Source organism: Haemorhous mexicanus, chromosome 16 (assembly GCF_027477595.1).
Source record: "Haemorhous mexicanus isolate bHaeMex1 chromosome 16, bHaeMex1.pri, whole genome shotgun sequence".
Taxonomy (NCBI): Eukaryota; Metazoa; Chordata; class Aves; order Passeriformes; family Fringillidae; genus Haemorhous; species Haemorhous mexicanus.
In genome coordinates this window covers 9,469,543-9,492,289 of record NC_082356.1, presented here as the reverse complement: position 1 = coordinate 9,492,289, position 22,747 = coordinate 9,469,543, and the positions used below count along the sequence as shown (strand labels likewise).

The 22,747-nt window shown below is 56.1% G+C and overlaps 1 protein-coding gene, 1 long non-coding RNA gene and 1 pseudogene across 2 annotated transcripts; 2 read left to right on the top strand and 1 right to left on the bottom strand.

Moving 5' to 3' along the window:
- The window catches only part of LOC132334709 (zinc finger protein 850-like), an 800,740-nt pseudogene that overhangs the window by 469,566 nt on the left and 308,427 nt on the right, over window positions 1–22,747 (top strand).
- Window positions 10,085–12,144, top strand: LOC132334879 (uncharacterized). Its single transcript, XR_009488524.1, has 2 exons — window positions 10,085–10,978; window positions 11,255–12,144. It is a non-coding gene; the product is annotated as an uncharacterized LOC132334879 (long non-coding RNA).
- LOC132334825 (proline-rich protein 2-like) lies at window positions 13,265–14,427 on the bottom strand. The gene is made up of 3 exons (XM_059861006.1): window positions 14,149–14,427; window positions 13,971–14,067; window positions 13,265–13,884 (listed from the first exon to the last, which is right to left on the bottom strand). The coding sequence occupies exons 1-3, from the start codon at window positions 14,321–14,323 to the stop codon at window positions 13,749–13,751; spliced, it is 408 nt and encodes a 135-aa protein (XP_059716989.1). The 5' UTR covers window positions 14,324–14,427; the 3' UTR covers window positions 13,265–13,748.

Here is a 22,747-nt window from a genome sequence, read left to right as displayed (position 1 = left end):
GGAGGGGCTGAGGCAGCTGTGGCACAAAGTGCTCTGCCTGGGGCACTTGGCAGCCTCTGGGTGCTGCCTCAGGGTTTGCCCCTCCTTGACAGGACCTGTTTGAGTGGGAAGAGGCAGAAGGCAATTTATCCCTGTAGGGCTGTTAAATGTCCATTTGACAGTGACCAATGTGTTCTGCTCCCTTGCACAATCTTTGGGGGTAAACGTTCTCCATTCTCTCAGTATCTCTGATTCCCCTGGGGTCATCTCTTTGCCCAGATGTCTCGTTCCTGAGCTCCAAGTGTCCCCCTATGTGCTCCAGTACGATGAGTGCCACCTGAAGGTGCCCTATGAGAAGAAGCTCGTCATCAGGAATCCCAGCCCCCTCCCTGGCTGCTACGGGCTTATTCCCCAGGTTTGGCATCACATCCACCTCCTCCTGTCAAATATTATTGAGGAGATTCTTAGGGGAAAAGAAGGGTTTAGATAAGACTTTGCTGCTTTCTATTCAGTCTTAAAGATCGTCTGAGAACAGGATCCTACCCGAATGTAAACTTGAGGAGGCAGTGTAAGCTGCTGAGGGAACAGTTGATGTTCTAGTCTTCAGGGTGTTTTCTTGTGGGAGATCTTAGAGGGTTGTGAAAAGCTGCTGCATCCAGAGACACCAGTGCCTGTGCTGGCAGCCTCCTTGCAGGATCCCCTGCGAATGTTAAGCCTCCAATTCTTGCATCTTGTTTGTTCCTTTTACCTTTGTCCTGGGGAGTTTTAAACGTGTGTGTAAGTTGCTGTTGCGGTGGATGTTAAGGAGTCTAAAGTTTCTTGAGAGGTGCCTCTGAAGCTGCATTTCATTCTGTCCCTTCCAGAAACGCAAGGAGGACTCTGCTGTGTTCTACTGCAGCCCCCAGCCCTGTGGGATTGTCCAGACCCAGAGCACAGCAGAGATCCCAGTTGTGGTGGAGGTGCAGGCGCTGGGCGAGCATCGCACCAACGTTCTCATCGGCGTGTTCGGGGATGAGAGAAACCCCCTGGTGAGGGCAAGGGGAGCTGTGTGCCTGTGGGCACCTGCTCCTGGTAGGGGCACAGGGACAGGGATTCTTCTGGGGAAAACAGGCACAGGCTGCTGTGGAGAAGGACAGGAGGGATGGGTGGCACAAACAGCTCGTGCCTTAGAGGTGGGAATCTCAGTGTCTGACACAGAATGGAGTTGGGCTAAGCTGGGATCCAGGGTCATTTTAGTTCATTGTTCTTTAAAATGCTGTTCACTTTGGAAACATCTGGTTTAAATGCCATCTCTCTGAGCACAAAAGAGGAGGTCAGAAGACTTCTAAGAACCTTGAGCTTTCTATAAAAGAAAGGAAAGCTGGCATTTGAAGTGTGGATGCAAAGATTGAAACTTATCTTAAGACATATGGAAATGGTGATGCCAAATTCCCTGGATGGCAGCAAACATCTGAACCTGGGCCATTGTGGCACTGCCTGTAAATCAGTGAACAGGAAGGACAGGCAGTGCAGGCTGTGCCAGGGAGCCTGAAGTTTGACAAAACAGTTGCTTTCAACTCTCAGGCTGCTTCCCTTAAAGAGGAGGGTTTCTGCCCACCAGAAGAACCAGTTGTTTAACTGTCAGCATGGTCTTAACTAGAGATTTCTGGCAAATCTTTTACCTTTGGGCCAATAATTTGTACTTTGAAAGGTTCTCTTACCTTAATCCTTTTCAATTTGGAGGTGAACATGTAATTTTCTTTTTCCCCAAAAGCCCAGCATTTCAGCTGGAGAGTGCTAGGTGTCCCTAAAGAAATAACGTGAGCAGGGTTGAGCTGTTGAAGGTTTTTTAGGTTTCCCTGTTGTAGTTTGGTTTGGGTTTTTTTAAAAATCTTTCTTGCTTGCTTCCTGGCACAGAGAGCACAATTACGGAGCTCAGGACGGCTGGCAGAAACCTCCCCAAGCCCAAGGGTGACAGAGCTTGGCAGGATCCCAGCACCACAGCCTGTGTATGTATGGATGGGGAATGTGACCTGAGTCACCTGGGAGTGCTGGAAAATGTCAACCAAGGCCCCAGCAGTGTCAGGGGAACATTCCTGATAAATCCCTGGTGGAGCTGCAGAGTTTCTGGCCTTGGGCACTGCGGGGGGGCTGTGCTGGCTGGGCACTGGCTGGGTCTGCCCCTGGGTCTGCCTCAGATCTCCCCTTTTTGCTTGCCTTCTCTGTCTTTTCCTCTCCCACTGTGCTTTTGGCATCCCCACAAGGTGTTCATGCCTGTCCTCTGGAGCTGCTCAGTGCAAGCAGTTGCAGCTGCTGCAGCAGCTCAGTGTCATCCCTGGGCTGCCTTTAGAGCAGAGCTGCTCCAGCCTGGATTGGGAAGGGCTGGATCAAACCATTTCTCAGTTCAAGGTGCCAGCACCCAGCCAGGGGCTGCATCCTGACCAGGAGCTGCTGGTGCAGGTGTCCCTCCCTCCCACTGCAGGTCCCTGTTCATAGTTCTCTTATTTTCCAGAGATGAGCTTCACCCACCTAAGTTCAAGCCCCAACCACCCAAGGAGCAGAGAACCGGCTTGGACTCCTCGGCATCTCGATGGCGGAACTTCAAGATCAGAAGGGAGGAGCCAGTCCCAGCCCTGAGAGAAGTGCAGGATCTTGCCCAGTCTTCAGGAGCAGAGGTAGATTTTCTTGTCCACCCAGTGCTTGTGTTGCCTCCCCAGCCTGCCAGCACCAAGTCATGCTCGTGCTGACCTCCCTTTTTGCTGCCCTGCTGTCCTGTGCCCTGGCAGTGGGCTGGGCAGCAGGGCCAGTGGCTGGACATGGGGTGAGTGGGAGGGAGAAAGAGGAGAGTTTTCCTTGGAGAAGCTGACTCAGATCCTACAGGCCTGTGATGACTGTGGGATGTTTTGCCTTGTTTCCTTCCCAATGTAAGATGAGGCTTTTATCTGCATCATCATGCTCAGAGCTCCAGCTTCCTTCCCAGAGCAAGCTGGGATGAGTCCTGATCTCCATGGAGCCTCTTCCCAAGCCAGCCAGACTCCCTGTGTGCAGGGCTCTGCTTTCACCCCAGAGCTGCTGTTGCACTGCTGGCCCTGAAGCTCTCTTACAAAGGGAGACTTTGCAGAGTGGCTGTCTCTTCCTCCCAGCACAGAAAATGGCTTGTTTTTCAGGTGCCAGCACAAACTCCTGAAAACCCTCCCCTCCCACGGGGCTTGGAGGGATTCAGGTGCTCCCTGGATGTAGTGCACACTCCCCTGGAAGGCAAGAGGGAATCTGTCTCACTTGCCCATTGTCAGTGTGGCCAGCAGGGCTGGAGCTCCCAGTGCCACTGGGGGCCCTCAGCACTGGCCACAGAGGGGCCTCCCCTCCCTCCAGGCCCAGCACAAAGTGCTGCTGAAGCAGCTGCTTGTTGGAGAGGCCGTGCAGGACACGTTGTGGGGCTGCCCAAGGACGCTGTGCAGCACCTGTGGAGGGCACTGCTCCCCCTGGAACTCCTCAGGTGGTCCACAGGAAATTTTTGCAGGAGCTTTTGCTGTAGCACCTTGAGAAAGCAGCATTTAAATCAGAGAGAGAGGGGAAGAGCCTCAGGAGTCAGATGAGCTGGGCTGGACTCCTTCCCTCAGCTGCAAGAGCTTTCACTCTGAGTCTTCTCCTTCTCTAAAAGCAGGAAGTTTTTAAACTTTTTCAAGGCAAGTTGTGCATCAGAGAGAATTTCTGCTGCCAGGAGACATCCCAGTTCCCTTTCATGTAATGTACTAATTAATGCATTGACCCATGAGCATGGGAGAAGATTTTCCCCATGGTCCCTGCCCTGGTCAGTGGCATGGATGCAGGAGGAGGTGAGGGTGATTCTGGCAGTGTTTGGGGAATAGGCCCCTCCAGGTCCAGCTGCACTTTGCTCCAAGATGCTCTTCTGCATCCATTTCCATGCTCAACACCTCAATCTCTCCTGTCTTCCATCCAGGCTTTCAGTATCCTGCCACTCTCAGGTGTGCTGCAGCCAGGACAGAGCCAGCAGGTCTCCTCCACCTTCTCTGGCCACCTCAGCAGCACCTCCAATGTCACGGAGCTGTGCCACGTGGAGGGAGGCCCCACCTGCGAGGTGCTGGTGACCGGGGAGGCCTCAGGTGTCAGCTCCTCCCTGAGCCCTCAGGAGATCAGCTGTGGCTCTCAGGCACCTGTCAGGGACAGGTGAGTGAGCCTTGCATGGGTTACTGCTCTGCCATGGGTTCTTGTCCCTGCAGGGCTTCCCTGCTCCAAGGACTCTGAGCTCAGAGGTGCTGCATAGCAAAGGCCAGAAGCAGCACAGGGATGGCCACTCTGAGCTCCCTGGCTCCCAAGAGAGGAAGGACCTTCTTCTGTTGAGACAGAACATCATCTGCTCTATAGGAGTGCTGAGCCCTCCTGGCTTAGCTGCTGCCTGCAGGGAGCTGGGCTCTGGGCTTGCCTTGGCACTGCCTCTGGAGGTGTCTTGAAGTCCATGGTGTTGAGTGGCATCTTCTTCATCATCTCCCTTCTTCACCAAAGCAGTGGGATTGTGGGATGGGCAGGCATGGGGCACAGACCAAACCTTGCTTTGGGTCCTGCTCCTGCCCCAGATGAAGTCCTTGCAATGCTGATCTGCCAGGTTCTCCTTGTGGTGGGACAGCACCCAGAAAAGCTCATGTCCTTGAGGCTCCCCTTCAGCTGCAGCAGTAGGCAAGCACAGGAGAAGCTCAGCTCCAGCAAGGCAGCCCAGCTCAGGACACACAGGCTAAGTGTGGAGCTGGGAGTGGAGGCTGCTCAAAGCAAGCCTGTGCATCAGGACTTCTTCAGGCCAGGCTGAAGTTGGTTTCATGGGGAGGAGATGGATGAGGCTGCTTCCAATGGTTTCCACGGCAGCCAGCCCTGGTTTGCTTGGTCACAGCTGGGTTCCAGCAGGAAATCTGGCTGCCAAGAGCCTGTCTGGCAGGAGAGGAGTTCCTGCAGCCTTTGCTTTCTGACTGACAGGATTGTTCTCATTAAGGAGCAGGCTAGGAGTCCTTAAAACCGAAGATGAGGGAGAGAGACTCTCTAACTAATTAAAGTCAGACAGTGGTGTGTTTATTAACACCGGCGGGCGGCACCAGAGCCGTCCCTAAAAGGCGTGACCGCGCTGCCCAAGGTTCTCTGCCCTCTCTTTATTTCCCAAGATCTTACATACAATACATCTGCACAGCCCCAGCCCCTCCCATCCCTGCTCTGTATTCAAATGAGGCCATTGGTCCTTCACACCTGTGCAATTCTTCTCTTGAATTGGGTCGGTGGTCTGAAATTGGTCAGTGGTTTTAAGGGATGAAGTCAGGAATGTCTTCATCAGGTCTCTGTGACCCTCTGGCATGATCCAAGGTCCCCTGCTTAGTGATTGATTGACATCAAGTCCAGGTGCTAACCCATTGTTCTACTGGTTTCAATTTGTTCTTCTAACAGTTCACTTACTCCACTTCCTTCTAGAAAGAAGCTCCTAATGGTAAACAATAGAACAATCAGCTCCAGCTTAAGCATCTCATAATCATTAACCTATGGTCTGCCTATCTACCTTACATCCTGATCCATGGGAATTGCTTCTAACCCTCAGCTGAAATCTTAACCCTTTAAAATCATGCTTCAGCTGTGCCCAGGGAGAAGGGGCTGAATGAGCTGAGTAAGAATGGTAGGAGAGAGAAGCAGATGTGAGCAATCTGTGCTCTGCTCTAACCTGGGAAGCCAAGAGACAAAGGGCGTTTTCAGCACCAGCACAGAGAGCTGGTGGATCAGCCTTTGGCACTGGGCTGGAGGGCTCTGGCTGAGCCTTAAGAGGGAGCTTGCACAGTCAAGAGCTGATGATGGCAAAGCTCAGGTTTGGCTGGTCCTGGAGGTCCCCTTCCACCAGTGCCCTCACTTGGGATGTTCCCAGCCTCTGTGGGTTGAGGAGAATTCACGGAAATGGCCTCAGGGTGAAGGAGTGAAGTGCAGGATCAGCCAGGACTGGTGAGCCCAAGTTTCTGGTGGGACTCTCAGCCATGTTTTCTGTTTTGTCTGCAGAAGGGAACTGAAGCAGCCCACTCAAAAGCTTCAGGAGGAGGCCAAAACCTTAGAGGAAGAAAAGAGGCAGAAGGAGGAAGAGAGGTGGAAGAAGGGAAAGAAGGGAGTTTGTGTGGGGAAGCAGCCTCCAAAAGCAGAGAAGGGGAAAAGCAAACCACCAGAGATGAAGGAAACCAAAATCCCAAAAAAAGAAAAAAAATCCCCTGAGAAGAAGGAAAAGAAAGGCCCAGAGAAGAAAGAAACCAACGCCCCAGAGAAGAAGGTCACCAAAGCCCCACAGAAGGGGAAAGCCAAAGTCCAAAAGAAGGGGGGGAACTGAAATCCCAGAAAAACCACATGGGATGGAGAAGGACTCCTAATTTTTTTATTCACACAACTAATTATACTCAGTTTATTAGACATCTTGTTTAATTTTAGCTAGTTAACAAATTTCTTAGCAGTTTTTCTATTATTGTTTAATAAATAGATTTTAGTTGTGCATCAAATCTCTCTACTGTATTGTTTTTCTGTTCTCTTCACTGATTCTCATGGCACAAATCCCTTGTTCTTGCAGGTGCATTTGTTTCTCACCCTCAGAATAGATTGTTCACAAAGTCTCATTCTCAAAATCGCTTCACATAGGAACTTGTAACTGCTTAGCTGCACTCAGAGGAGATGACAGGCCAGCTGTTAATAGAGCAGAGCAAGGCCTGATTTCATAGGGCCTTTCTTTTATCATTATTCTACCTGTCTATGGCATCTCCCCCTTTTTGTTCATTTAAAAAAGGCTCCTGTGTTCTGATGTTGAAACTGCTCACTCTTGTGAGGGTATTATCTCATCAAGGTTATCACTGGTTATCTATTAGATATGGGATAAGGTAGATAAAAGAGCAATTACAATCAACAAAACTTACCAAATTCTATCAAGTCATTGACACAGGGTTTTGCAGCATGAGAAAACAGAAGAATAATGTCCAATGTCTCTTGGGGAAATGGAAAGAAATGACCATTGTTTCCAATTAGTTGAGAAGTGTGAGAAAGTCCATTAGCTGGAAATGTTGATCTTTGCCATCCCTGAATGTCCTCCTGGGAGCTGGAACAGGGAATAACTGGAGAAGGTCAGTAGGAGCACTGTACCATGAGGGTGCCATGAGGCTTTTGTTGGCAAAGTGCCTCTGTCAGTTTCCAGATCCAGCCATGTCTTGGCAGTCCTCCTCCTGCTCCTGCTCTGGCCACAGAGGCTGCAAGGTGATGAGGTTATTTCTCTTTGCCCTGGGCCTCATTTTTTCAGAGCTGATCAGTGTCTGATGGAATGAACAGGTGACAGCTTTGAGCTGCTGATGATAAAACACAGGCACATCTTCTCCTGAAGGTAATGAATCAATTGGGCTTCACTGTGGTGCACTCAGTTGGGATTTAGATGTGGTGAGCTTTTTTCCAAATTTCTCATGTAAATACTGCATCATTCAGAATGATTAGTTGTCCAAATTTCTCATGTACAATTTGCATTATCTGAACGTTCTTAAGGTGTTATTTCCTCTTCTTTTTGGTTTTTTAAGAATGAGATGCATGTCTTTTGTTATGAGTGTGAAGCAACATCATAGTAAATTAATACATGCAGTGGACAAGAAACTTACAGCAATTAGAAATAATTTGGACACAACAATCAGGAATATTTCAAATAGCAGACAAAACTAACAGCATAGGTGGAATTAGGTAAATAGCAATCCCTGAAATAATGTACCATCATCCCAGAGTCTGCAAACAGCTGACAAACCTCCATTCAGGGGGGACTTGGATCATTATTTCCAGACAATAATTCCCAAGCTCCCTTTAAAAATAGTTCAACAGTCATGTCTAGAGGGTCAGATTGCCAAGTCCAAGCAACTCAAATCTAGTTTTGATGCAGAAAACATCTGGCTCTGTTGGCAAATTCCCGTCCAGGCAGAGCTGAGGCCTGGCCACCACCCAAGCTCTAAGTGGGAGAGAATTCCCTAAAGGTAATTTAAAACAAGGCTCCTGAGAATGGCACTTAGGAGTGAAGGTCTGGGGGTGACAGACTAATGAACCATCCAATAGCTGTCTCCTCCAAAATTCCCCCAGCACAGAGATGCTTTAAACCCAGCAAACTGTTGGAGTGGTTCTGTAATAATAATTGGGGCTGCATCTGATTCCTTGGAGGAGATGTCACAACACCATCAGTTTAGAGGAGGCTTCCCACAGAGCTGAGAGATCATTTCTTGGAACTCTGAAAAATCCTTAAAAATGCTGAGACAGCCCTGGGTCAAACCATGGAGGATTTTGGTGGGATTTGGGGCAGATTGTTTGGTGTGTGTCCAGAGTGACTTTGGGCAGATTTGGGGCCTGCTTGGGGCAGGTTTGGGGCAGGTTTGTTGCTGATGTTGGGGTTTTTCTCCCGTTTGCCCAGCTGTGGGCAAAGCCCCGAAGCACATCCTGTTCCTGCCCCAGCTCCTGAGGAGCCCAAGGAGCTGATGCTCTCCATGCTCTGCTCCCAGGGAGATCTGTTTGGTGGGTATTCTGGTGCTATTTGGGATTTATTTTGGGTTTTTTGGTGGGGATTTTTCTTGGGGTATTCCAGCGTGATTTGGGATTTATTTATGGATTTTTTTTTTTGTGTGATTTATTTTGGGATTGTTTGGGACTGTTCCGGCGTTATTTGGGATTTTTTGGGGATTTTTTTTTGGGGTGTTCTGGCACTTTTTCTGATTTATTTTGGGATTTTTTTGGGCTGTTTCAGCATTATTTGGGATTTGTTTTGGCTTTTTTGGGGGATTTTTTTTTGGCGGTGTTCTGGCACTTTCTGGGATTTATTTTGGGATTTTTTGGGGGATTTTTTCTGAGGTGTTCCAGCATTATTTGGGATTCATTTTGGGATTTTTTTGGGGCTTTTCCGGCACTTTTTGGGATTTATTTTGGGAATTCTTTGGGGCTGTTCCTGCACTTTTTGGCATGTTCTGGGGATGGCGGCAGCTGCGGGGGAGGCACTGGGGGGTCCCAAACCCTTTGGGGTTCCTGGCTGGGCTCGGCTCTGGGGTTACTTGAAAAGAAGTTTTGGGGCGGATCAAGGAGCAGTAGAATTTTAGCCCACATCTCAAGGCAATAGGATTAATTAAATAATGAATTAATGAACCTTAATTAAACTGTAGATACTCCTAGGACAGGAAATCGATGCCGATAATTTTATTTTGTATCATTTTCCCTTTCTCTCTGTGTTGTTTTTTCCCCTTTCCTCTCTTTTCCCCCAATGTTTCAATAAATTTATTTTTTAAGATTCCTAAAAATTGCAAGTTTGGATCCTCCCCTCCGGTTTTGTTTTTTTTTGTTTTTTTTTTTTTTTTTTTTTTTTTTTTGTTGTTGTTGTTGTTGTTGTTCTGTTGTTGTTTATTTTTAATTTCTATTTTATTCTGAGTTGGGCTGTGTTATTATTCCCGATACCTTTAAAGTATTGTGGGTGTTTTAATAAATTTTATATTTATTTTTTGCACTCAACACCAGGCTCGGCTGCAATTCCTGTGGGATTGGGGTTTTGGGATGGGGGTTTTTGGGGTTGGGGGGGGGTCTGGGAGTGGGAATTTGGGACAGGATTGGGGTTTTTGTGGTTGGGGTTTTTGGAGTTGGGGCTTTTAGGATTGGGGGTCTGGTAGTGGGAATTTGAGGCAGGATTGGGGTTTTTGGGATAGGGGTTTGTAGGGTTTGTGGGGATGGGGTTTTTGGGACTGGGGGTCTGGATGGAGTTCTGGGTATGGGAACTGGGGGTCCTTTGTGGGGGGAGATCAGGATGGGGGCTCCATCTATGAGATGAGAGGGGGGATGGGATCCTTTTGGGATCCTTTTGGGGGTCGGGATGGGACCCTGGATATGGGAATGGAGTGGGGGGAGGATGGGACTTCTGTGGGGTCAGGAGGGGACCCTTGGGGGGGACCCTTTGGGGGGCGTCGGGGGGCGGGGGGGTGGGGGGGGGGGGGGGGGGGGGGGGGGCTCTCCTGGTCCTCCGAACCACCAGGGGGCGCTCGTGGGGTGCAGCGCTGGCCACGCCCCTTTTGTCACCGGCGCGCTCTGATTGGCTGAGCCGGAGGTGACCCCGGCGCGCCCCAGGGATGGCGGCGGCGGGGCTGAGCCGGGGCCCGGTGAGTGTCCGTCAGTCCCCTGTCCCTCTGTCCTTGTCCTCGTCTCCCTCCCCCTGCTCGTGCTGCCCTCCCGGCCCGTTTCCCCCTTTGTCCCCCCGGTGCCGGTAACCGCGGCCCGCGCTCCCTCCCGGTGTCCGTCCCCGGGCCCCGTTCCCCACCGTCTCCCGGTGTTCCCCCGTTCCTTGTACCGCTCCCCGTGCTGCCGCTCCTCGCAATGTCCCCCTGGCACAGGTAACCCCCCCGCCCCTCCGCAGGCCCCGTTCCCACCGCCCGATCCTCCGGTGATGGCAGCTCCCGTTCCCACCCCTCCTTCTCCCGGTTCGCCCGCATCTCCCGGGGTTCCGCAGCTTCTTGTGCCCCTCTTCGGTGCCGGCAGCTTCTATTTCCCTTTCCCCTCCCCTCCGCTCCCGGGGCTGTTTTTAGGGGTCCCCCCGGGGCTCTCAGGGCCGTTTCCCCCCAGCTGTTCCTGCGCTGCCGCTCCTGGCGGGGAGTCGCGCCTGGCGCGGCTGCTGCGGGAGAAATTCCCGCGGGCTTCGGCCATCAAGGTGGTGGGCATCTCAGGTAGGGACCCGCTCCTGCTGGGCCTAAACCCGCTCTTGGTTACCCCAAACCCAGTTTTTTTTAAACCCAGTCAGTCTCCATCCCCCCCAGGCTGCGGGGACCCCCAGACAGGGCAGGAGTGTGAGGGTGCTCAAGCCTTGACTTGAACTGACTTTAATTGATTTTAATTGACGTTAATTGGTGTTAATTGTCCCGAGTTCCCAGGAGGCTGTGGTGACATGTATGAGATCCACATGGAGTCGGAGTTGTTCCGGGAGAAGCGCCCGGTGCAGCAGCACAGGATGGTGACCCAGGTGTGGGGAAGGGGGAGAGGGAATGGGAGAGAACAGGGGAGAGAGGATGAAGAGAGGGAAAGGGAACAGCTGGAATTGGGGAGAGGGAATGGGGAGAGGGGATGGGAAAGAGGGAACGGGGGAGAGGGAATGGGAGAGGGAGCAGAGGAGAGGGAATGGGTGTGAGGGAATGGGAGAGAGGGGCTGAGGGTGCAGCAGCCCTGGCTGTGGGGCTGTGGCTGCCGGCTGAGGCTGCTCCAAGGCCAGAGCCGGCCCTGAACCGCGCTTGCCCCGCAGACGCTGAGCGAGGAGATCACGCACATGCACGGCCTGCGCATCTTCACCTCGGCCCCCAAGGGCTGAGCCTGCCCCGAGCTCCAGGAGGGGCCCAGGGCTGCACTCCTGGGCGTGAACCCCACCCCGTGCTGTGTGCTCAGTCCTGGGGATGGTTGTTGTTATTATTATTATTAGCCTTGGAGCCCAAAAGGGCCCTTGAAGGAGGGTTTTGGAGCCCATGTTCTCAGAAGGGTCCTTGCAGAGGGCTTTATTCCCCAGCGGGAAGGGCTGAGGGGAGTGGAGAGACCTGAGGGAAAGGACTGAGGGGAGCATACAGGGCTGAGGGAACGGGAAGGAATAAGGGAGAGGACTGAGGGAGCGGGGAGGGCTGAGGGGAGCAGGAGATTGAGGGAACGGACTGAGGGAGCAGGGAGGGCTGAGGGGAGCAGGAGATTGAGGGAGCGGGGAGGGCTGAGGGGAGCGCGGCCAGGCCGAGCCGGGCTGCTCTGAGGGAGCCCCACCCGCGCCGCCAAGTCTCGCGAGAGCTGCGGGAAATGGCGGGAATTTTGTGAAGGGGGCGTGGCCCTATATTGGGCGTTGCTGCACTGCCACGCCCACTCGGGGGCGGGGCAAGAAATGAGCGCGGGAACCCCAAAAGTGGGAGTGGGACCCCAAAAAAATGAGCCCAGGCAGACCAGAAGTGGGGCTGAGACCCCCAGGGACCCCTCCCCATGGGCCTGGGACCCCCAAAAGTGGGGCTGGCTTAGGGTTAACCCCGACCTCAAACCCAGCCCCAACTGCAGCCCCTTCCTAAACCCACAGCCCTAAACCAAACCCCACCTTTAAGCCTGACCTTACATTCAGCCCCCAATTTTTATTATTATTAGCCATTAAACAAAATCCATAATAAATGTCACATTTTTATATAAGGAATAGTAATTAATATAAATAGTATATATCATGTATATAAAGTTAATATAAATTATAAATACTATAAAAATAATAAATGATATAATAAATTGTAATAAATAATCAGTCCACGCCTGGTTTGTGCTGTCAGATTTTACTGAATTTTATTTATTTCAGAGCCTGGGGGCACTCGAGAGGTCTCCATCCATGTCACACTGGGGGCACTGAGAGGGACTGGGGGGGGCCTGTGCCTCTAAATCCACAGAACAATTAAATAATTAAATAATTAATCACTTGGAAAGCCCCTGGGTGTGACAAGGATGGAATCTCTGGCTGCCCTGTGCTCCCAAGCCCAGGGGTTTGGGATTTGTTTGCATTTTTATCTCAAGTGCTACTTGGGAGAGCAAATAGCAGCTAAATAAGTAGCTAAAGTATCAGCCAAACTAACAGTCAGCCAGATAAACAGCCAAATAATCAATCAGCCAAAATATAAATCAAATTATCAGCCAAATTACGAGCTGTTAGAATTCATTTCTGCCCATTTTTCTTTGCCTGGTGCCCCCAGACGCTCCAGGTCCATCCCCTCTGCCTCTGGGGGGTCGGAGGGGGCCCGGGGGGTTCCCCTCCCTAAATTCACTTTTCATTTCTGTCCCCTCCCTTAAGTAGGGGGGGGTCCAATGGTCCCCCAGTTCAGGGGTGGGGACCCCCAGCAGCCCCCAGGTGTGACAAGGATGGGCACAGCCCCGGGGTGGGGGCTGGGGCTTTGTGATTTGTTCGTGTTTTCACCTCAAGTGACTCCTTGGGGGCGTCAATATCAGCCAAAACTTCCCACAACTTGTAAAATTTGATTTTTGTAAAATTGGATTTTTTTTTCCATGCGTTGTAAAATTGATTTTTGTAAATTCTAGTTTGGTTTTTTTTTTCCCCATCTGTTGTAAAATTTGATTTCTGTAAATTCTGGTTTCCATTGCTCAGAGCCTGGGGGATGCTCAGGGGCTCTCTCTGGGCCCAGGGCTGCCTGGAGGGGCTCTGGGGATGCTGCCCTGCCCCTCTCACCCCGCAGGATGCTCAGGGGGGTCTCCACCCTTCTCACCCTTGAAGGACACCGGGGGGGGGGGGGGGTCTCCATCCTCCCGCCATTTACAGGGGGTGGGGGTCTCTGGCTGTCTTTTTTGGGGTCTCCATTTCTACATTTAGGGGCACTGGGGGTCTCAGCCCTCCTCACCTCCCTCAGGTGGGACAGGCTTGTCTCTGGCTCCGGTCTCAGTCCTCTCCCGTTGAGGAGAGCCCGGTGGGCTTGGTCCTCCCCCATGATGGAGGGCCCGGTGGTCCCGGTTCTCCTCTGTTAAGGAAGGGCCCGGTTGGTCTCGGTTGTCCCCCGTTTAGGAGGGCCTGGTTCGGGGTTCAGCTCCACCCCGGTCCCGTGCGGGGATGAACGGGGGGGTCAGATCATCTCCGTCCTTCCCCATTACCGGGAGGGGCCGGCTCGTCTCAGTTTGTGTTTAATTTAATGGGGGGGGGAAGGGGGGTGGGGGTCTCCGCAGCCCCGCTGCTCCCCAGTTCCCGGGACTGTCTGTGCCCACTGTGGAGATAAGAGGGAGTCAGGTTATATCCAGCCGCTTCCCGTTACCGGGAGGGGGCCGGATCCTCTCCGTTTGTGCTTACCGTGATGTGATGTGGGCGGGGGGTGGTCTCTGGAGCGGAGTGTCCGGTGGGGTCCCCGCACCCTTATCGCTCCTCCGCTGTTGGGGGGTGGGGTGGGTGTCAGATCATTTCCGTCCTCCTTCCCTTACCGGGAGGGAGTCGGATCCTCTCCGCTCGTGTTTACCGTAATGTGTGCGGAGGTGGTCTCTGGAGCGGAGTGCCCGGTGGGGTCTCCGGACCCTTGCTGCTCCTCCGCTGTGGGGGGCCGGGACCGTCTTCACCTGAGCAGGGGGGTGAGTCAGATCATCTCCGTCCTCCTTCCCGTTACCGGGAGGGGGCGGATCGGCTCCGTTCGTGCTTACCGTAATGTGCGCGGGGGCGGTCTGTGGACCAGTGTTCATCGCTGTGGTTCCCCGACGTCCAACGCCGTGATCCTCCGGTGTCCGGCCGCCCCAGTGTCCACCGCTGCGATCCTCTGGTGTCCGGCCGCTCCGGTCCGGGGGCTCTGGCCGTTCCAGTGTCCACCGCTGGGATCATCCAGGCTCTGGCCACTGCAGTGTCCACCGCTGGGATCCTCCGCTGTCCGCCTGCCCTGCTCCGGGGGTCTCCACCCACTCCGGTCCGCCGCCGATCCTGATCCCGAACTCAGCCCCCTGCTCCCGCCACCCGCTTTATATACCCAGCCTGAGCCACGCCCCTGCACAGGACAGCCAATGGGAATTGAGAAAACAGCATGGGGGCGGAGCAACCAACAGTCCACATTGTGAGCAAACAGAGGGGAGGCGTGACCAAAATGCAGATGAGCGATCTGATTGGTCAAGAGGCGGAGGGTTCCAAAGGGGCGTGGCCCAGGGGCAGGGGTGAGGGCGGGGTGGGGGCGGGGCCACGCTAAATTCGGGATTTTGGGAGCATTTCCTGCTTGTTAATAAAAGATATTGGTATTTTTTCGCTTTCAGATCTTCATTTCTTCCCGATGGAAAGTGGAATTATTGGAAACTGGAATTGGTTTATTGGAAATTGGGATAACCGGAATCCTAAAGGAGGATTCCAGGACATTAAATTCAATTTTTAAATTTCTCTGACACCTGAATGAGGACAGATTCCATTAATTCCATAAAATTCCAATAAATTCTTTACTTCTTTTTTCTACATGTTGCGTCCCTGCTTGTTAATAAAAGACTGTTATTTTTTCACTTTCATCTCTTCATTTCTTCCCAGTGGAAATTGGAATTGGGAAATTGGGATTATTGGAAGTTGGAATTGGATCCTTGGAAATGGGGATTATTGGAATCCTAGCGGAGGGTAACTCACGCCATTACGTCCAATTTTCATTTCAATTTTCTCTGACACCAGGACGAGGACAGACTCCATAAATTCCATGACGTCACAGCACCAGGAATGACGAAACCGAGGCTCTATTGTGACACAGCAGGCGTTCCACACCTGGTGGCACCCAGGGCAGAGTCGTGACAACGGAACCTCATGGGACTGAGGGGTCCCAGCCCCATGGGAAGGGTCTCTGGGGGTCCCAGCCCCATTTTGGGGGAGCTTGGGTTTATGAGGAGGAGTCTCTGGGGGTCCCTCTCCCATTTCTGGTGGTCCCAGGCCCACAGGGAGGGGTCTTTGGGGGTCCCAGCCCCATTTCTGGGGTGCCCAGGTTTATGGGGAGGGGTCTATGAGTGTCCCATGCCCACAGGGAGGGGTCTCTGGGGATCCCAAGCCCATTTTTGGGGTGGTTGGGTTTATGGGGTGGGGGTCTTTGGTGGTTGCTACCCCATTTCTGGTGGTCCCAGGCCCACGGGGAGGGGTCTCTGAGGGTCCCAGCCCCACCCTTGGGGGTCCAAGCCCCACTTCTGGGGGCGCTGTGTGATTTGTGCGAGTGGCGAGTGATGCATGGAGCTATCAAAGAACAGCCACAGCACGTAATGTGATTTTTGCCAATTTTATTTTGTCCCTTACCTTTGGCAGGCCGGGGTGGTGGCCAGACCCCTCCGGTTTGGGGGGCCCGGCGTGGTCCCTCGGTGCCCCGGGTTGTCGGTCCTTACCTTTGCTGAGCCGGGGTTGCTGTCTGACCCCCCCCAGTTTGGGGGGGCTGCCACGTTCTCCATCCCCTTACCTTGGGCAGGCCGGGGCGGTGGCCGAGCCCCCGATCTGGGAGCCCGGCGTGGTCCCTCGGTGCCCCGGCGGTTCTCGGCCCTTACCTTTGCTGAGCCGGGGGTGGTGCCGCTGCTGGTGCCGCTCCCGTTCGGAGGGGCTGGTACCGAGAAGGCGGCAGTGAGAAGAGGCGCAAGGACGGCGAGAGCGGCGCATCGGTGGATCCCCGTCCCTCCCAGCCTCCCCCCAACGACCACCCTGTGCTGGGGCTCCGGGCTGGCAACGCCGAGGGTCCAGCCAGTGCCAAAGCTCCAGGGCTGCTGGTTCTGTGGGCTCGGCCGGTGCTGCGGCTCTGGTGTTGGCAGCTCCACTCTCCTCTGCCTCCTCTGCTTCCTCTGCTCCGCTGCCTCCGCTGGACCTGAACTGAGCGCACAGCACCTGCTCCTGCTTTATATAGGCAGGTTTAGCTCCGCCCCCTTGCCCGCAGCCAATGGGAGCAGAGTGCAAACAATGGGGGGCGGGGAACAGAGCAGGACAGAGCAATGTGATTGGCTAAGAGGGTCCCGGGAGGGGCGGGGCCTGGGTGCACTGGGCCTGGTCACCAGGAGCCTTCACATTGCCTTGGGGCAGGGCCAGGCCAGGGCATCTCGGCCCTCCTGGCCCCGGGGGATGCTCCGGCCGGTGCCCTCCTTCCCCAGGGTCCGGTGCGGAGTGGGCATGGCTGCCAGTGTCCGTTGTCGTTGCCCTGGGGGATGATCCGGCCAGTGTCTGTCCCTCCTCCTTCCCTGAGCTGGGCCCCACGGTCAGGGCACCCGGCTGGCTCTCTCCTTCCACATCCCACCGTGATCCAGGACCAGGCACAGAGGAGCCCGTGCTGCTCCCACCTCCCTCGCAGCCACACTCCCCAGGGGTGTCCCCGTCCTGCCCAGGGGACTGGGGCTGGCACTCGGGTGGGGGCTGATGCCGCCGTTGGGATTAAGGCAGGAATTGGGGCTGAGTTTGGGAGCTGGAGCTGAACCTAGGCTGGAGTTAGGGCTGAATTTGGGATCAGGGCTGGGGTTAGAGCGTCCATGCCCTCCCCGAGCCACCAGAGACAGGGACGATGATTTGGTGCTGCTTGGACACGGCTTTGTTCAGGAGGGAACATCCATGGGCAGCTCCCCCAGCGTTCCGGATGGGACAATCCCCTCCTGGCTGCAGAATGCACCGAGGACATCCAGAGCAGCTCGGGAGGGGGGTTCAGAGCCAGGAAATCGGGGAGCCAGGCAGCTCCTCCTCAGCGCTCCGTCAGGGGAGGCTTCGTGCCCGGCTGCTCCTTGGCCGGCAGGAGCTGGCGTGGGTCAGCCACCTTCACCTTGAGGGTGCCCTGCAGGGGGACACGGGGCAGTCAGGGCATGTTCAGGGGTGCCAGCGGGGTATTTGTGGGGCAGTGCTGACCGGGAAGAAGGAATGGAGCAGCAGGAGCAGCAGGAGTGCCGCCAGCCCCAGGCCGAGCCACAGCAGGTAGCGCCAGCGGACGCCGTGGCAGACAAGGCTCAGTGGAGATGTCAGCCACAGGAACGAGGACTTGGGGTACCTGCGGGGACACCGGGCTCAGCCACTGCCTGTCACCTGCCCACCAGCCCCTCCTGGCTCGCCCCGGGCTCACCTGGGCTCGGGCAGGGTCGGGTGCTTTTTGGGCTCCTCCCGGCCCTTCCCCACCGGCCGCTCCTCGGCCTCCTGCGCCAACAGCAGCTCCAGGCTGAGCTCCAGCTTCCCCTGCGGGGCGGTTGGATCTGTCCCTGCTGTCCCCCAGCCCCGTGTGGGTGTCCCCAATCCGTTCCCAACCTACCAAGAGCCGCTGGCCACCGTCCTTGTGCACGGTGCAGGGCCACCAGCCCCGCGCCCTCCTTCTGCGGAACAGGTTCAGGGGCGAGCGCTGCCGCGCCAGGGCACGGCACCAGCACCGGGAGAGCCAGGCCAGGGGGAGCCAGAGCCAGGAGAAGCGGGCCAGGGAGAGCCAGGCCCGGGAAAGCTGGGCCCAGAAGAACCGGGGCAGGGAGAGCCAGGCCCAGGAGAACCATGGCAGGTCCTGCAGTGTGGCCCAGCACAGGCGGGCGCTGCAGGCCGGGTGGGGCAGCTGCGTCAGCTCCAGCTCCAGGATCCCTGCAGGACAGGGCAGGGGACAGCTCTGTCACTGGGGGGAGCTCCTTGTCACCTGGGGGAGCTCCTTATCACCAATGGGTGCTCCCTGTCCCCACTGGCTGTCCCCTGTCCCCTGTCCCCTGCGGTGTCCCCCCGGTGGTGACACGGGCTCTCACCCAGCAGATCGTCCGCCTTGAACTTGTCATTGTCCCACACCTGCAGGATGAGCTTGGGCAGCACCTTCAGCAGCATCTCGTCCAAACCCCACACGTGCTCCTGCCCGAGGACACGGCAAGGTCGCACGTGTCCCTGGGCTGTGTCCCCACTCTGTCCCCTCTCTGGCTGTCTCTGACCTTGCGGCGGATGGCGCAGAGCTTCTCGGCCGCCAGGAACTCGAAGGGGAACACGAAGCGCCAGTTGAAGGCACCGCGGCCGTTCAGGGAGCGATAGTGGATGTCAGTGTGCTGCTGCTGCTCGGAGAGCCCGTCCAGCCACCTGCAGGGACACCGCTGTCACCTCTGTGCCACCCACCAGGGGACACTGCTGTCACCACTGTGCCCACATGGTGACAGGGACCCTGGGGATGGCTGATAGGGACCCTCTGGTGACAAAGGACCTGCAAGGGGTTCTGGAGTGAGCAGGACAGAAGCTGGCGGGTGACAGGGGACACGATGGGGACACACCCGGACACGTAGATGTCACTCACGCGCTGGCCCAGCAGGTTGATGTCCCCAGGATCCATGTCCCGCACGTTCCACACCACGCAGTGCAGCTCGTACCTCAGGAGGGGACAGGGACGGGTCACCTTCCACCCGGGGTGGCCCTGTCCCCACGGGGGGTGGCCCTGTCCCCACAGGGGTGTCCTGTCCCTCACTCACCCCTTCGCCTTGTGGGGGTCGATGTTCACAGGGGGCCTAGGGGGGCCAAGGCTGGTGGGGAAAATGTCCACCCACATCTGCACCTTGCCCTGGGGACAGCAGGACAGGGTGGCACCAGCCCCATGTCCCCGGGTGTCCCCCAGTGTCCCCTCTCTGTCCCCACGGCCCCAGGCTCCTCATCACTGCGGGGTTCCTTTGTCCCCCCAGCACCTGTCCTTGTCACCCCCTGGCCCCATCACCCACTCCTGGGGTCCCTGGCATCCACCCCAGCGTCGCTGTCCCTGCGATGTCCTCATCCCCATGTTCTCTGTCACCCCAATGTCCCCATCACCCCTCCCCGCCAGGTGTCGCTGTCACCCCCAGCCCGGTGTCTCTGTCCCCGGCGTCGCTGTCACCTGCTCCAGGCCGGGCTGGGCGCGGCTCTGCAGCCCGCGGGTCTCCAAGTGCTCCGGGACGAGCTCGCACAGGTTCAGCACGTGCAGGGCCAGGCGCTCCCGGGGGGCCCGGCGTGTCGCGGCGGGGGGTGGCCCCGCTCAGTGACACCGACCCACCTGTCACCCACCCGACAGCCACCTCACAGACCCCCCCCAACACCCCCAAATTACCCCAGACACCCCAGACCCACCCAGATACCCCAAACCCCCCCCCCCGATCCCTGGAAAACACCCCAGACCCCCCCCAAACCCCCCCAAACCCCCACCAGACCCACCCCACATGCTCCCAAACCCCACCAGATCCCCCCAAAACCCCCCACACCCCCCCAAGCTCCCCCAGTCCCTCCCCTCACCGAAGTGGCGCAGCTCGAAGCGCTGCCCGCTCAGGCTCAGGGCGGTGCCCCCGCGGCTGAAGCGGGGCCCGGGCAGCCCCCGGGTGCCCGCCAGGAGCTCCAGGGCCCGGCTGGGGCACAGCTGGTCCCGCCAGCACGCGGGGCCCGCGCTGGGGACAGGGCAGTGGCACCTCTGCTGGGAGTTACCCCTGTGCCCGCCCCTGGCCCTCTGTGCCATCTTCCTGTGCCCCCCAAACCCTTCTGTGCCCTCCAAACCTTCCTGTGCCCCCCTTCCTGCCCCTCTTTGTGTCCCAATTCCCCCCCTGTGCCCGCTCCGTGCCATCCTCCTGTGCCCACCATGTCCCCTCCTGGCCCCCCTCCCAGCCCCCCGTGTCCCCTCCCTGTCCCTCAGGACAGGGAATGGTTCAGCTGGTGGCACAGGGAGTGGGACAGGTGAGGACACAGGGACATGGCAGGACAGGGAGTGGGACAGGTGGTGGCACAGGGAATGGCACAGGGATCTGGTGGCACAACAGCACTGGGAATGGTGACCTGGTGAGCGCCCCCAGTGCCCCCTGGAGGTGACAGTGACACGGGCCACCCGCCCCGGGGGTGACAGTGCCGCACCTGCCAAAGACGGGCTCCAGGGTGTTGGGCACGTACTGGTCCCGCGGTCCCAGCGTCTTCTTGCCCAGCGCCACCCGCACGTAGCGATCGCTCTGGGGCACGGAGGGGACACCGCGGTGACACGGCCGCCCCGCCCTGCCCCGCCCGGCCCCGCGGGCGTCCCCGCTGTCCTCACCAGCCCGGTGACATCGCGGGGGGACAGGTCGAAGGCTCGCACGACGTAGACGAGCAGCAGGCACGGCTGCGGCTGGCGGGGCGGCAGGCGCTGGAAGCAGCGCGGCGCGGGGGCGGCTCCGCCCTCCTGGGGCACGGGGTAGATGCGGAACAGCCCCTGAGAGACCCTCGGTGCCCTCCGGGGGTCCCGCCCCGCGGCCACGGCGTCCCACGGGGAGGGGGGCTTCACCCACCTTGAAGCTGCCCACGGGCTCGGGGGCATGGCCGGGTTTGGAGAGGGGGAAGGTCTGGCAGAAATCCTGCAGCCCCTCGAACTCGGGCACCGCCTCCAGCTCGCAGCCGTAGATCTGCGGGGCAGGGCTGGCCTTGGATCAGACCCGGGGCTGCTCCCCACCGCGGGCCCGGCCCTTTCTTCATCCTTGTCCCATTCCCTCCTCAGCCTCATCCTTGTCCCCTCCCCACCTTCATCCCTATCCCTGTCCTCACCCACTCCCTTTATCCTCCCTGTCCCTGTCCCCAGCCCTGTCCTGTCCCTGTCTCTGTCCCCATCCCTGTCCCCAGCTGTCCCTGTCCCTGTCCCAGTGCAGGTCCCAGGCTCTGGCTCACATTCAGTCTGTCCCCGTTGGTTCCCCACGGGGATTTGGGGTCCTTGTCCTCCATGGACACATAGAATTTGCTCCACCAGTCCTCCTCCATGTCCTCATTCTGATGAAATTTCTGGCAAAAGACTAAGGGAAGAATCCTGTGCCTTGCCCCCAGCAGGCACTGATCCCCCGAGCCCCAGCAGAGAGCTGCAGCAGGGCTGGCATCAGCCCCGGGGCAGATGCAGGAGCACGTGCACTGATCTGGCTCTGGGGCTGCTGGGGCCTTGTCTTTCCTCCCCTCCCTCCAAAGTCTCACGTCCAGCCCATAAACATTGCTGGCCCAAGGCTTCTCCACCAGCCAGCAGTGATGTTCTCCCCAGTGGCAATGGGAACAGCTCAGCCCATCATTGCAGCAAGAGGTCCTTCATGAGCACAACCTGAAGCAAGTTCATCAGCTGTCACTGCTGACATGAACAAAGCTCAGCTTGCCAGATGTTCCCTTTGTTTTTGTGTGTGATGCATTCATCACCAAAGTCCCCAGAAGACACTTTGAAGTGACAGATTGACCAGCAGCAAAGCACCAAGGCCAGGAACTTTTGTTTGCTCAGTGGGGCTGTAGAAGAGCACAAAGCCCAGCAGCTGCTGGGCAGAAGCACTTTTCCCCTGGGCTGTCCCTGAGCACCAAAGCACAGAGTCTTGTGTTTGTCAGGCAAGAGCTCTTTACCTGGTGACCAATGCTGATTGCTCCTGTTGAATCCAAAGCGTGCACAAACACAGCTGCATAATTATTTCCAGCACATTGCACAGAGTTTGTCTGCTGGGCCAAGCAAGCAGTTACCAGCCTGCATGACAACCCAGAGTCCCAGACTGCATTGCTGGTAAATACACAGAAACCTCCAGTTCTGTTTCCTTGATGTGCTCCTGCTGATGGTGCTTCATTGAGCTGGGATTGGACCCTTCAGACTGTAAATGGCATCCTCCTTTTGGGTCTTGTTTCCAGGTCACTGTATTGCTCTAATCTGCATTTTCACTCTTTCAGAATTTTAATTGCTCCTTTTCTTAGAGCAGCTCTCATTGAAATGCTAATGAAATGTGTCCTTTTTGGGCTAAATAAGGATGTTTTCAATGGAAAAGAAACCAAAGAACCACACAGCAAATTCAACAGTAACAATTCCTTGGTCTTCAAGAACTGCTCATTCAGCTCAAAACTGTGACACTTTCTTCTGTGCCCTGTGGTTTGCTCCGTTCCTTGTGCTTCCATCAGGCAGTGAGCTGAGCAAAGACTCCCCTTTGCTTTGTTCCAGGGGAAGAAATTATCCACACAAAGCTCCACGGAGAAGCTGTGGATGTCAACGTTGGGCTGAGCACAAGTTCCGTGGAGCTTGACAAGACTTTCATCACCATGTCAAGCCACAGAACTGTGTTCATTGAGAACAGGAGTAACATCACAGCCCACTTCCAGTGGAAGGCTTTTCCTAGTGAGGAAGAAGAGAATGAAGAGAAGAGGAGGTTGGTTTGAAAGATGCATTTCAGTGAGATCCATGGCCCAAGACTGAAGCTAATGTTTGGCCTCAGGGGGGTGTTGGTGCTTTTGAAGGGTTAAGGCCAAGCAAACCATCCCTGGCACTGAGGTGTGTGTCCCTGGCCTTCAGGAGCTCAGCACTCAGTATTCCAGTTCCATTGATACTCCAGCCAGAGATGGCATTTTGGGAAG

Coding starts and splice junctions, on each gene's coding strand:
- LOC132334825 (XM_059861006.1), bottom strand. CDS start 14,323: ATGATCCCAGCGGTGGACACTGGAACGGCCAGAGCCCCCGGACCGGAG. Junction 14,068..14,148: donor CCGCCCCCGCGCACATTACG/GTAAGCACGAAC, acceptor CCCCCTGCTCAG/GTGAAGACGGTCCCGGCCCC. Junction 13,885..13,970: donor CCACCTCCGCACACATTACG/GTAAACACGAGC, acceptor ACCCCCCAACAG/CGGAGGAGCGATAAGGGTGC.